Source organism: Mucor velutinosus (assembly GCF_035048745.1).
Source record: "Mucor velutinosus strain NIH1002 chromosome Unknown tig00000093, whole genome shotgun sequence".
Taxonomy (NCBI): Eukaryota; Fungi; Mucoromycota; class Mucoromycetes; order Mucorales; family Mucoraceae; genus Mucor; species Mucor velutinosus.
Genome location: NW_027041907.1, coordinates 3,211,895 through 3,226,086, shown reverse-complemented (window position 1 = coordinate 3,226,086; position 14,192 = coordinate 3,211,895). Strand labels below are relative to the sequence as shown.

The 14,192-nt window shown below is 40.2% G+C and overlaps 7 protein-coding genes across 7 annotated transcripts; 2 read left to right on the top strand and 5 right to left on the bottom strand.

Annotated features, from left to right (window-relative positions):
- Nucleotides 1-248: 248 nt before the first annotated feature.
- On the top strand, nt 249-1,386 carry ATC70_002810 (uncharacterized protein; the record flags this gene model as incomplete). Its single annotated transcript, XM_064822180.1, has 6 exons — nt 249-303; nt 362-416; nt 478-535; nt 594-849; nt 913-1,086; nt 1,145-1,386. 6 exons carry the CDS (start codon nt 249-251, stop codon nt 1,384-1,386), a joined length of 840 nt encoding a protein of 279 aa, XP_064681866.1.
- Nucleotides 1,387-1,584: 198 nt separating this feature from the next.
- On the top strand, nt 1,585-2,496 carry RPL5_1 (60S ribosomal protein L5; the record flags this gene model as incomplete). The annotated part of the gene is made up of 1 exon (XM_064822179.1): nt 1,585-2,496. The coding sequence occupies one exon, from the start codon at nt 1,585-1,587 to the stop codon at nt 2,494-2,496; it is 912 nt and encodes a 303-aa protein (XP_064681865.1).
- A 3,571-nt stretch (nt 2,497-6,067) lies between these two features.
- On the bottom strand, nt 6,068-8,668 carry RPL2_1 (60S ribosomal protein L2; the record flags this gene model as incomplete). Its single annotated transcript, XM_064822178.1, has 4 exons — nt 6,068-8,070; nt 8,126-8,404; nt 8,468-8,543; nt 8,600-8,668. 4 exons carry the CDS (start codon nt 8,666-8,668, stop codon nt 6,068-6,070), a joined length of 2,427 nt encoding a protein of 808 aa, XP_064681864.1.
- A 1,180-nt stretch (nt 8,669-9,848) lies between these two features.
- On the bottom strand, nt 9,849-10,126 carry ATC70_002807 (uncharacterized protein; the record flags this gene model as incomplete). The annotated part of the gene is made up of 2 exons (XM_064822177.1): nt 9,849-10,033; nt 10,093-10,126. 2 exons carry the CDS (start codon nt 10,124-10,126, stop codon nt 9,849-9,851), a joined length of 219 nt encoding a protein of 72 aa, XP_064681863.1.
- Nucleotides 10,127-10,196: 70 nt separating this feature from the next.
- On the bottom strand, nt 10,197-10,604 carry ATC70_002806 (uncharacterized protein; the record flags this gene model as incomplete). The annotated part of the gene is made up of 1 exon (XM_064822176.1): nt 10,197-10,604. The coding sequence occupies one exon, from the start codon at nt 10,602-10,604 to the stop codon at nt 10,197-10,199; it is 408 nt and encodes a 135-aa protein (XP_064681862.1).
- Nucleotides 10,605-10,722: 118 nt separating this feature from the next.
- ATC70_002805 (uncharacterized protein) lies at nt 10,723-11,816 on the bottom strand (the record flags this gene model as incomplete). Its single annotated transcript, XM_064822175.1, has 5 exons — nt 10,723-11,058; nt 11,121-11,177; nt 11,233-11,309; nt 11,367-11,430; nt 11,505-11,816. 5 exons carry the CDS (start codon nt 11,814-11,816, stop codon nt 10,723-10,725), a joined length of 846 nt encoding a protein of 281 aa, XP_064681861.1.
- A 280-nt stretch (nt 11,817-12,096) lies between these two features.
- Nucleotides 12,097-13,237, bottom strand: ATC70_002804 (uncharacterized protein; the record flags this gene model as incomplete). The annotated part of the gene is made up of 3 exons (XM_064822174.1): nt 12,097-12,452; nt 12,531-13,129; nt 13,191-13,237. The coding sequence occupies 3 exons, from the start codon at nt 13,235-13,237 to the stop codon at nt 12,097-12,099; spliced, it is 1,002 nt and encodes a 333-aa protein (XP_064681860.1).
- Between the last annotated feature and the right edge of the window lie 955 nt (nt 13,238-14,192).

Genomic DNA, 14,192 nt, shown 5'->3' with positions numbered 1-14,192 from the left:
ATTAGCATATCCTTTTTTTTTTTTTTGTCGTTTGAAATTTTATAGTAAATAAAATGAATAGAATTTAGCTGTATTGTCTTTTTAAACTTGCCAACTTGCCCTGAATTGAAGGGTCTCTGCATGAACAGCCGACGGACATGTCAAGTGTATTCGGCTGTTCAATGTGACTCTACAAGGGCTGCAATGTCTCCCTCCATCCATGAATTGAGTTTCGTGTTGATCTTTATCTAGAACAACATACCAGAAAAATGGCACAACCGATCGCACAAAAGCTGCTTGTAGTGGGTGGCTCAGGATTCCTTGGTAGGTTTCTATATCTCTATAGCTAGTGGACATCTAATTAACATGAATCCCGTGTAAGGCATGAACATTTGTAAGATTGCTGCCAACAAGGGTTGGGAAACTGTCAGTTTGAGGTACACTCTGGAATAGAACAGCATGCCTAAAGTGCCAACACACTTACCATTTAAATGCTAGTAAAAGAGGAGAGCCTACAATGTTCAATGAGTATGGAAAACCAGAATGGGCTCAGAAGGTTTGCATGCAATGCACAGCTTGACAATGTATTTGCAACTGACGCCAATGATATTTAGGTGCAATGGGCTTCTGGCAACTCACTTCAGCCAGAAACCTATAAAGACCTGTTAAAGGATGTCACTGCAGTTGTGCATTCAGTCGGTATCCTCATGGAGAATGATTACAAATCTATTGCTCAAGCAAAATCGTTGTGTGAAGCCGCCAGTGGTGTGCCTCGTTTACTGTTGGGCATGAAAGATCATGGCAATCCTCTTGATCCCAACTTAAAAGACAACCCCAGACCCACTTACGAGATGATGAACAGAGATACAGGTAAGCCTTGCGAGCGTATGCATCTAGTATGAGATTGTTTTTAATTCAAGCCATGCCACACAGTCAAAACAGTAGCTGATCAAGTCTCTCAAGTGCCCACCATGCGCTCATTTGTTTACATTTCTGCTTCAGATGTGTTTCCCTTTATTGATCCTCGTTACATTACAACCAAGAGAGAAGCTGAACGCTACTTGTTTCAACAAGACGATAAATTCAAGACGGTGGTACTTCGTCCTGGTAAGTTTATCTGAGGGTATTACACCTGATAGCGCAAATCTAATCCCTTTATCCGCAGGCTTCATGTACAATGTGACAAGACCCAGTGCTGTCCCAATTGCTGGTGCCCTTCAATTTGCCAATGCAGTGACAAGTCCATTCAAGAATGGCATTGCTAGTTTACCTGGTGGAAAAATCATCACTACACCACCATTGCAAACGGAACAAGTGGCAAGAGCTGTCATTGCAGGCATTGAATCGAAACAGAGTGGTATTTTTGATGTAGAAGGCATTGAGAAACTGAGTCATGTATCCATATAAATAAATTCATGCAACTTATGCCATGTGTGTGTAACTTTTTTTTTTTTTTTTTTTTTTTAAATCTATCATGTGGCGTACGAGTTGAACCATTTGTAAAGCCTTACTCTGTCTCTCTGTCTACTTTTTTCTCTCTTTCTTTCATTTCTTTCACTCACACACACACTCACTCTCTCTCTCTCTCTCTCTGTTACTACATCAATGACATCAATTATAGGCTATACTCGAGTTCCATTTAATCCTTCATGTTCAATAGCGCCTGTGCAAAGGCTTTATCAAGCAAGGCCGCCACTGACTAGAACAGACCACAATGACCATATTGTATGTAACGATGAAAACAAGAGCACCAGCAAAAGTAGCAGACCTACGACTACATTTCATCGCATGTTCTCAAGGGAATCATCCGGCTCTAATGGTATCATTGAGCTGATAGGTGATACAACAAAGATACCACCACTTGAGTCAAGCAAGATAGCTATCGTTACAAAACCAGCTAAAGATAACAGCAAGAGCAGCACCCAGAAGAGCAGAAAGATAACCACCGCTATCACCACAAGCACGCAATCCAATCTCAAGAATTACAATACACATTTATCTATTGATTTAAACAACCAACGCGATTACCAACAACTGCCCACGCTGACAATTGACGACGACGACGCCAATGACTCAGCATCCAGCAAGAACTATGACAATTTGCAGCGACTGATGGACTCCATTGCCAAGCTAGCGTACGACAAGTCCATCAAGTTTCTCAACATCATTGAACTCCTCAAGCAACTGCAAACATATCAAGATCAGTATCGCTTCATGAGCTGTATCGACAAGCAAAAGCAGGTTATTTTAGTCTACTTCCCAAATACCCTCTCCACAAATGCACATCAGACACAACAATGGCTCAAGGCACATGCTGGCATCGACGTTGAACGTTACCATGATTGGCATTTAGTGCAGGATGTGTCGTCACCGCCACCAGAGCAACAGCAGGAAAAGGACTTTTTTGATGGGCCCAAATACTTTGACGATATACACATGTTTATCAATCAGGTGGATGCGTTGATAGAATCAAATGGTCTTTTTTCTCAAGCAGCAAAAAAAGGAGAGAACCACTAAAACAAAATGCTGTGGTAAAAAAAAAAAAAAAAAAAAAAAAAGAGGGGTTGGCCCAAATCAACGCGCCTGGTGTCTTGTGATAGAAATTCACATCGCAGCAAAGCAACTGCAAAGTACCATTCAAACCATTCAAATGCATAGCACACTTCATACACATACCAATTTAAACATATATAAATATACTATTCTGATTCCTTGTATTAAATTATCGTTCTCTCCCCTTTTTTACATGTTAACTGGATGATTATGGCGTATGTATTTTCTCCTTTTTTTTTTTTGTCTGGTAGCTATTCACAAATGTGACACATTTGATTTGTACTGTGTCACTGTACTTTAGCTTTGGCATTCACACACATGAAATGAGTTTCATGCAAGTTTGCAAAGTATATAGAATGTTGCTACCTTGTAAATTTCTGTCTACGCAGTGAGTCAAGAATGGCAAAACACCATGATTGTTAGATCCTGGAATGTATATAGTCTGCAACATTCAAAATATTATATTAAGCAGACGGATCGGCCACTTTTGTATATTATTCTCTAACTATGATATCATATCAAAATGAAATGAGCTGATCAGATGGTGCCAGAAGACAGAATTCAACTCAAACAGCAATTGTACATCCAGATGTATGAGTCAAAAAAAGCGTTTCAAATGGCATTACCTGCGCTGGCAAGGTAAAATGGCAATCCCTTCTGCCTATTATAGCGACAGTATATGCTATCTTGTCGGGTTTGACAGTGTTAATCAACTATATCGATATAAAATTTTATGCAATTAGATGGAACGTTTGTCAAATACTTGTATATACTGTATTAGCGATTGCATTATCCTCAGCTAGATTTGAGTGAATTCAGAACATGGTTAATTTTGAATAGATGTTACTAGTAACATTTTTTGGATTACTGTATATGTGCCGGATATATGTGCAGTAAAAACTGTAGAGGGTAAGTTATTTGACTAGGGCATGTTTAGTGTGGGGTTATTGTTGAGAAAGATGTCAACGGGCAATGAGGAAACATAGTCCAAATGATAATGGATATTCCAAAGGGCCACATCGGTGGATTTCACCAAGTGAATCCGAGTTGAAAGCTTAGCAGCCTCTATCTCTTTTCCAACTCTCTTTACGATAGTATGGTTTTTATAGACCAATCCTTAGATATTTCAAAAAGCGTCTGCTTGTGCTTGATAAAAATATTCGTTTTTCAGTGAATGCATAAAAGGAACGCACATTAGGTATCCAAACACCTTACAACATGTTGGATATAATCTAGAGCTATTGAATGGTTTTTGTTTTGTGCAAATCCGGTGAGTATGTGTCGAGATACGGCCAAAAAAGGGTATCGCGCAAAATCACTGATTTTTGTTCAAAATCTGCCTGTGATAGCAAGCAAAAAATCTGGTGACGATTTTTTGGTCAGGACAAGATTTTCAATATTTCATGATAGAGTCATGCCAGAGCTTCAGGCAATAGCTCATTCGATAGGAAATTTTTTGATTTACAATGTTTAGTAATGCTTAACAAAATGTTCTGATGATAGATACGGATTAATCTTTAGAAAACAGTGAAAAAATCGCAAAATTTAACTTATCAAATACCAGTTGAATAATGTACAGCAAACACTTGATATAAATACCATTGTATTCTCCTTTAAGTTCTCTACAAGTTTCATATAAGTTTGAAGGGGGGTTTACTATCAAGAAACGCGCAATCTTAAGGTCAATAGATTTTGGAATCCCATGGATCATCATTCAGAACAATAGAAATTGAAGCTCCGTTGACCTTCCGCATGTGTACACCTCACAAGGATGAATTTGACCGAGCATTTTAAAAATCGGAGCGTACGAAAAAGGGCCATATTAACTTGCTGGTTTTAAGTTATCAGTAGATACCTGACATGTTGAAGAATTTTGCTTTTAAAATTAGACAGTTGTAGCTTGCTTTGTTCGATTATAATAAGTCTTCCAATTTAAAGTATGTATATTCCCCCGCTTAAAAATAGCATCTCCAATGTTGATTATCTCATGAAGTATGCATTTCCAATATAATATTTTCACTAAGCAGTTGCTCCAATATCATTATTCTACAACATATTTAAGTTTGACGAGATTCTAATTTTTTTACCTATGAGGACTTGGATGTACAAAATGTTTTTTGATTTTGAGATTTCAGCTTTTGGACGTCAAGTGAACTAGACCAGTTTCGCGTCATAAGCAAGACCCAAAATAAACGTCATCTCAAGCAAGCCATGCTACCATCAACAGATAAACAATACATAATAAAAAATAAGAGGAGATGACAGATACTACTAAAGTAAATGTTAAGGGTATCGTAATGTGTTTTAGCACAAATAAACCTAAAAAAAAAAACATGCTCAACAACAAAGAACTATTCATTACGCATGATTCACAAACCATATATTGAAATGCCGTTCTTGATCCATCAGATCAACAACAAAATAACCCAACGATAATATACAAAATAATGGAATCGCTGGCAGCTACTAAACTGCTGCCAGATAAGAGATATAAACTAAATAGAAACGTAGAATATACATGTTATTGCACGCTATCCTAATTTCGAATAAAGAAGGGTGTTAACAGTATTCTATCATCTGCTTTTGCAATTCCTTTTTTTTTACTGCAGTAATAAAAAGGTACAGTAGTAGCCTTGAGCGATCGTTTTTCGACAATCCTTTGGCTGGGTCTGACCTATTGGGCGCTGTAGATCCGTGAAAGCTGATGCTTCAGATTTTGGTAAGACCTGAAACGATAGGTAATTCTTGGGTCTGCAACGAACAGTGTTACAACAATTAAGTTGATAAAAGTTTAGCACACGCTTCCCTTTGAAACCCTCTTAAGAAACATGAAAAACTGGCTTGCTTAAATACAAACTTTGCAATAACTACCAATAGCAGTACCGCTCCACGCACTTCAAATTCTGAAACACTTTTTCATAGATTGAAAGCAATTGTTGCTATCGAAAGCGGTTCGTTTGGGCGATGGTAAGATCCAAAGCATTACATTTTATTATAGCTTTGACCATGTAAAGTCTCTCGTAAAACATCATGTTTAAACTCACTTGGTTGCGCCCAGAGTTATGGAATAAATTCATAAGCTTTTCATTGAAGGTAAAAACAGCCACTCTCTACATTGATTGCTGCATAGTTTTGAACGCCATCTTTAAATCGGAAAGCTTCTGCAAGTACCAATCACGGACACAGTGATGGTAAATTGCAAGCACTGTCAAAAGCAGCAGAGGCATGAAAGAAAGTGTCAAAGCATACGTTTGCTTCATCTTAGAAAGCTAATTGCCATGCAGATGTACAGTATATAACGTTCAGGTGAACCGCAAAAAGGATTTGAGTTTGTGTAATGTGGCGATAAGCTCGGCATGTTGCTCTCAATGTAGCAAACGTTCTCGCTCTATGCTCAGAGGGTTTTGCACTAACACAAAATAAATATTCTGATACACAACATTCAATAGAACCAATCATTATCATCATCAACACATGTATTTACACATTTATGATACATTTATTACATTTCAAAAAGCTACTGCTACTTACAAGCTTATGATCCCTCCGTCGACACTTTTGCCAATCGTTGAGCCAAAGCGGCCCTGAATTCATCATTCTGAGTAGGCGCTGTTGTTGCCTTGCTAGCAGTGTTAGTAGCAGCAGTAGCAGTAGGAGGTTTGGGTACAGGTCGTGGTGGTACAATGGGTACGTGCGATTGCTGTGGTTGTGGCGGTCCACCATTCCAAGTAGTTCTTGACGACGCCACATGAAAGTTTTCAGTTTCCTCTCTTGATAGTCCCTCTGTTGAACCACCTTCATGTATAGTAACAGGTCTCGCAAAATTGTTGTTACTACCATCCGCGCTCTTTCTAAACGGGAAATAGGGTGGCTGGCTGTATCTCTTTTCGTCCTCTTCCTCCATGCTACTGTCTCCATGCGTACTCAATGTGTTCAAAGAAACTGATCCTGTGCTGAACCTGACATTGGAGCTGGCGTTGCTAAAAACTGAGCTGGTGCGGTTGCCATTGTTGCTACTGCTGCGAGTGCCGTACATGCTGTTCGATTTCACTTGTGGTGGTTCTCTCAAAGTGCTCAGCTCATCCACTGTGTTTTGACTCACCCAGGATCGCATCAGGATATACTGTGTTGCCATTTTCTGCTGCTCGTCCAGATTCTCATCTTCTCCGCCTTCCTCCATCATGGACATGTTGGCGACGCTGCTGCTACTGCTATTGGGTGATTCATTGCTACTGCCACCACCGCCAAAGAACCCGCCACCGCTGAATCGTTGTATTCGAGATGCGCCACGATGTAACGCACTCGATAAGGCTGGTCTGAAATGATGCTTTTGTGATGATTTTAAGAATGCAGCTGGTAATGAAGGCGTGTAACGAGGCCCAGTTTGGAAACGATGCATGGTATTGAGTACTTCATGGATGCGGGGCTCCTCTTCCGGATTGCCGGGATTATTGGAGCTCTTGAAGGCAGCCAGCAAGTAAGTGATATCATGGATAAAGGTGCCAAGGAACGGCACAGTGGGTCTTGAGTAGTGCTCATCTCGGATCAGCTGCACACTTTTGCCATTGACTACCGTGGTTGTTACCATGCCCATATGCTCTCGATATTGGCCATAGTTGTTTGCTTCTGACATGAGCTCATTCAATGCATCCAGCTTGGTGGTGCTCTTTTTGGGTATATATGCCCAAGTGCGCTTCAGACGCTGTACAGGGGGTGTATTCAATGCTGATATAATGGCTTTGAGTGTTTGGTAGTTGTTGACATCAAAGCAGCGTGAGGCTACCTTGATCCAGTAGTGAATCAGTTGTGCTCTGGATGATGCCTCTTGTGGTAATAAGACTGCATGCTCGATACAGCGAGTAATGTAGTTGAAGAAATCAGTCGATGCTACAATACGAGGATGTGGATGCTTGGATGAGTGCTCCAATAGTGCTTGTGGGGGTATTGCATCAAAGATAGCAGCCTCAATCAGGGTAATCTGATATGCAATGACATGGGCCTGAAACTGTAGGATACTTGGTATCGTCGCTGCACTCATGTAGGTTGTTCGAACGCCGTTCAATGTCACCTTGAGCTCTGCCAACACTCTGAGATACTGTGCAATCATCTGATCCAAACTATCCTCTGTCATGGCATCAAGTGCTTGTCCTTGAGCAATAGCTTGTTTGCGGGCTCTGCAGCTGCGAATCTTCTCCTCCAATTCATCTACTTTCTGCTGCAATACTCGGTGCGTCGTGAGAAGAGGAGGTGCAGGAATGAGTGGAACGTGATCTGTGTTCATGGTGCTCGAGGATGGCGCTAAACTATCACCAGCATTTGTCTGTGCAGGCACCAGATAATCAGGGTCGATTTCTCCCTCAGCGACAATGCGAATATTGGATAGATGCTTGGTATTTTCTGAAGAGTACTCTGTTACTGGTCTTGGAGACTTTTGTAGTGAACTGATATGGCTATGAGGTAGTGGTGGTAAACTCGTAGGTCGACTTTCGTAAACACGTGGTGTAATAATCGGTGGTTCAGGCTGTTGATGTGAATTGTCTATTGGAAAACTATTAATACCAATTCATCTAATTAAAGTCATGTACACATTTACCCGGCAATTCAGTTTCAATAGTCGTCGTGGCGGGTGGTTTCGATGGCGATGTAGTTGTCACTGTAGGAGATGGCACCTTGGGCTTTGGTGGTACAGCTGGCTTTTGCATTCTCGAAGGCTTTGGAGGCAGAGGAGGACGCTTCTGATCACCGGTTGTCTGTCTACTGATAGGATTGTATGTTGCCGGTGAATGTGTCTCGATGATGGTTTCTATATGTTGTAAGCATGTTTTGATGGATGATAAAAGAGATGCATATTGCTTTGGGCTGGAAATAATGGCTAAATAGAATGCAAGGTTAGGCCTTCCAATGCTACTCATTTAACTGTGTTTATCGAATTTACAGGAATGTACAAATTTGATTTCATTTAGTGCTTGGATGGCTTTTTGGCTGGTTGCAGTGAATGAGAAATAAGCTTCCTAAACATTGAATGCATTTAGTTTTTATTCAAATGAACATGAATTCCCATTTTTACTTTTATTTGTCCTTTCTCTTCCAGTTCAATAGCCAACGCAACATCTTTTTGTATATCCTCGTCTAACATTATCTATAGTACAGCAAGAAAAAGAAAAGCTTGAGCGTTTGAGTGCCAAGCCTTTTTTTTTTCTGTATAAATAAGCAAAAAATAAAGAGGGAAAAGAGAAGAAGGCTTAATAGGAAAAAGAGAAAGGAAAAGGAAAAGAAAAAAAAAAACTCGGGGAGAAAATTACAAATTGTTAATAAAATTGTAACACCCAGACACACACTTTCTTCTCGAGGCGATGTTTGTTGCCTTCAAATAGAGAGAGATAGCGATTTTAGAAGAAGAAAAAAAAAAGTAAATGCATTCATTCGTCATTGTGTACACTCTCAAGGACTTGTTTACCTAATAATCTATTTCAAGCAAACACAACAACATTAAGCTCACATCTGGAGCAAATCTTCCGTTTGAAGAAACAAAATGCGGGACAAATTCTCCAGATTGGGATGGGGCGCACCGGCTGTATATTCCGCCACTTTCAGGCAATTAGAAGAAACCTCTCATATCTGCGATTGCTTACATGTGCCTCTTGTAATCTAGGAATGCAATTTGTGGATATTTTGTTCACTAACATTTTGTGCAGATCGCTCAGGGCAGCCCAGTAGTAGCAATCATTACCATTACCTTGCTATCATTTATTATAAATACGATGTCTAGGAGCTCAATGAACTGTTTAGCCAGAGGTGGAGCCTACATACGTTCAATCTATATTGACGATGTAAAGATTCTTCGCTATCCGACTGCAAGTCGCCCAAGACTGTAATGTGGCATATCACTAAGAAGCAGCAACTGAAAGCGTATGCTTCTGCTGGATCAGTAGAGACAAGTGTAGTCTTGATGAGAGCCTCCCTAGTCAAGACCTGATATAAATGACCTGATATCTGTGAGAAAATAGCAATTAACAGTGTGAGCAAAATTAACTCAAGACCCAACGCGATAGAATGCCACCAAAAATTGAGTCAAGCAATGAGATTTAACGGTGCCATTCAATTGTGTGAAATGTACGATACAAGTAATCATTGTGTCATAGCCATTGGTGGGTCAACATGCCATCATGGTAGATACCAGAAAACTAAACAAGAGCCTACATATTTGAACTACTATTCCACATGCGGCCCTGAATCATCAAATGGGATCTTTGATAATAAACTTTGCATTGTATCCGATAGAGAGTCCAGTTAAATGGCTATTCGACAAGACAGGTTTATTTTAGAAGCAAACCATAGGCCATAGCATAAGTAATGGTGATGTGAGCTAGTTTCAAACTACGGTTTCTATTGAGATACCACGACAGGCCAAATACATCCACAAGTAATACGATTGCCAGCATATCCATAAGCTCCATACCAGCAAAAGCGGATTTCGTGGGGTCAGTGGGTTCGAAATCAACTAGATACGGTAGTGTTAATTTTTTGGAGAGACATCTATTGATTTGGTAGAGCACTTACATTTGTCCAATGAGTACATTGCCATGCCTTCCATAGAAAATACATGTACAACAAAGAATGATATCATAAGCTTAACTTTATTCGTATGCATGCAGATGCTTGGGTTATACAGTACCATTTTCTTTGCGTGTTACAATGTCCCACATGGCATCGCTTTCTTGTTCTTTCACTCGTTTTGTTTCAACCCAAGCTCTCTTTGGTAGTATCCATGATTTAGGCTTGGCTTGTATTCCGGATGATGAAATTGCTTGATCGGCTCCTTGATCGTCAGCATTCTGATGGTATAAGAGGATGGACGTGTCGCTTTCACTCGACATGTAGGAATTAGCAACGGATACATTTGTGTTCATCATCGAGTCCTTGACGAACGGTGTGTATATAATTGCGTTGGTTGAGGTATTATTGTAATTTTGTAACGTCTGAGGTTGGCTGAAAGTTGTAAAGGGTGCAAGCGAAATAATGATTGCGCAGATAGGCAGCATACCAGCCTTAAAGAGGGTTATTAGACTCATGGTTTAGAATGTCAACTCACTGGAAAGAAGAACGGCATGGCAATTCTCAAGCCTTTCTCTTCTTATAAGCATACTGGATGTACTCATTGTACGGGTCGCTCATTGTCTGTTAGTTTATTCATGTACAGGAAAATATCGCCAATGTCTTTTTGACTCGTCTAGATAGCCCTGGATTCTCCAATTTAACAGATTGTTGGTTTTGGGGATCCTGATTATCCTGCTTAACAGGATCATCTTCAGGAGCGAGAGAAAGCGTTGATGTAGAGCAGGGCACTTTGTTCTTGGGTAGATGTTGTAGCTGGGGTCGTGGCTGTGGCGTTTCCCTCACAATGACGACGGGTATGGTGGAGTGTTTCAGTCTATACTTGAATATACCAGCACCAGAATAAGCATGCTTGTATTTCGCCTTGTTTCTGGATCCAACGACCAACATGGATGGCTGATACATTCTCATCTACACAAAGTCCAAGTAAGATGCCTTACATTAATGATTTATTTTGGCCATTTGTATACTACCATCTCCTCCAAAGCAAACTCTGGTCTACTAAAAGTCAATTCTACGACCATGCTGATCTATGATGCACTGTGAATAACACGTCCTCTCAAGTAACATCATAAAGCGTGTTACATTGTCTCCCTGATGCGACTCTACTATCCAGTTCATTATCTCTTGTGCTTTGTCCTTTGGCTGTAATTCCTCGTCATCTAGTATTCACATCAAACCGTATCAGAACAAGCAGATACGTTGAACATCTCCTTTACCTAACAGATGGCTCTGTGAATAGACACCCACCACCACAATTTCATCTCCTTCATCCACCAGATTCTATACAGATTGCATACATACAACTTTAACTTTAATTGCCAATAACCATGCGTTTGTGCTTGCGCAAACATTACCGTCAATGCAAAGATAAGCGGTTCAATCTTATTACAATCTAAATCGATAGCCACAATAAACGTTCGGGATCTTCTTGTTCTTTCAAACCCTCTGCTGCATTGCTTCAATGTAAATGACTGATATGCAGATGAAATATTGGTGACATTGTCAAATGAAACTCTTCTCTGGTAAGTTCTGGAGCTGTCATACGAGGATTGGATCGAATGGCGTGATTCGAGTGATAGGGATGAATTTTGCTTATTCAACTTTAGCTTGAGCGATGGCTCAACAATGAGCACTTTTCTTGGTTGATTATTTTCTGCCGTGGTCATTGTTGGTGGTCTGAAAGAGAAAACAGATGCATTCAAAGTTTCCGAGATATCAAAAAGTTTATTATACAGTTGTTTGTTTGCTGCTGCTGCTGTGCTTATTTGTTTGTTTGCAGTACATATATGGACAATGGGCACAGACGAAATGCATGATTATGAGCGATTTATTATTAGGGACATGTTATACAATGGTAGAAAATGGAAACGAAAGCGAGCTTATATATAGATAATATGAGATTAAAGGAAGTAAATGCCGTTGGTCAATTTCATGCAAGTGTGGAGCTTATTGCTGATGAAATTGTTGTTGCAAGTGCCACAACTCGTTTTGTGGTGGCTGTTGTTGCTGTTGCTGTTGGGGTGGTTGACTCAAAGGTGATATTGTGTTGGCAAAGGGAGCTTGCTTCAGTTTGGCAATATGAGAATGCTCAATGTGATACTTTAAGCCGTTCAAATTCTTGTATCGCTTGTTACAGTAGCCAATGGTGCACATGTATGGCTTTTGAGCATCCCTCTCTGCTTCACTCAGCGTATCCTCCTCCGAGTGCCCATGCATTTGATGGTATTTGAGTCCATTGGGGTTCTTGTACGCCTTGTCACAACCTTCAATAGGACATTTGTAGGGTTTATCTTGGCCATCATCTGCAAATGATCGTGGTTAGGTAATCGTTACCACACCAGTATACACACACGCACACGTACACACACCTCCCAACTTACCACATGTTTGATATAATGCCTCAGATCTAAAATAATGCAGACTATCGTGCGCTGATGTAGGTGCATTTGCGCCGTTCACTAATCCAGGTAAAGCTTGTTTCAAGATATCTTCCGTGTGTTGACTTTGATTGCTATGTTGCGGATGTGGTGGAGGAGGAGGGCTCATGATGGCTGGAGTGGGAATGACTTCGCTTGTATTAATGACAGCAGGAGCAGGAGCGGGACTAGCAACTGGGGTTGGGACCCGTAAATCGTTATTCTTTCGAAGCAATGGGCTACTGGTAAGCGCAGCAAGCTCATGAGGTTGAGTAGGTAACGCAGTTGGATAGGTAGTTGTATCTACATCTTCCATCATCATGTCATCGATATCTTCATCTTCCTTTGGCTCTGGCTCTTCTTCGATGGGGGCATGATGATGTTCTTCATAATGATGTAACAATTCATGTAGATCTTGTACTCGAGTACCGCAGCATACCAGATCACTACAAAAAGCAGATTCCAGCTCTCTTTGATGCACAAAACTGTCTCGATGTTGGAATAGAGCGGGCATCGTGTGTGATGAAGGTGAGTACGACATGGCTGATGCGCCATTACCACCGCTACATACGACATGGCTATTAATTGACCTTATTGGCAACTAATCTATGATGTAAAACTTACATGGATTGTTTGCGCTTAAAGCTAATGTTTATATTTTGTGATGCCATTGACGTTAAAGTGTCCAATTAATATGCTACGCTTTATAAAATGTATATGCAATAAAAGTGAAAAAGGTGTATGTGATCGAGAGAAACAAAGCAACAAAGCTAAATTATGAAAGAGCAAGTTTTGGTTTTGGTTTCAGAATGTGGAAGGGAGAGGAAAAAAAAAAAAGAGTCGAAAAAGTGACAGGTTTGAAGGATGGGATGGATGTTCAATTTACAATGAATCATTGCACCAATAACATCATGGGCAAGTTACACAGAAATGCTATTCTGTATCAACTATAAATGGCATATATCACTAATTGCCAGTGCCTAGTGTATCCTTCAAAACATGGAGTGTCGATCGAAAGCCTCTTTGGTTATGAATCCTGAAACAGCAGTACATTTTACATTTGGTGTGCTGGTGACAGAGCCGGGCAGATATGTATGTATGTATGTATGTGTATGGGTGTGTGTGGGTGTGGGGGGGGTGGGTGTGGAAGGGGGGAGCAAGAGGAATGTGTGCTGTATTCAATGAGGTCATTGGGAGTGGTTCTCATTTGGAAGCCGCTTCCAAATCACACCAAATCAACCAAAGATCGAAGGTATTGACATCAAAAAAATATGGATTAAATAGTCTGTAGAGATTCTCTTTCAACATTGCATCCATGACAGCTCATTGATGGCTGCTGTATTTGTTCATTCTAGTTTGCAACGTGTGTTTATATCATCTGCAATGTACATGCCTAAAAATAGAGTATCCGATGACTAAGATTTTAGTTGTAACGATAGTGTTTGCAGGCGGACACCTTACTATCAAGATATTTGAAGATATAAATAATAATCAGGCTCTTCCAGAAAATTACTTGAACTGATTGCAGTACATTCAATGTAAATATTATGCATCGACACATTATTCAGCAAAAAATGCAGGCTAGTTTCATAATGTGTATATATGTACAGATTAATTTTGCGCGTT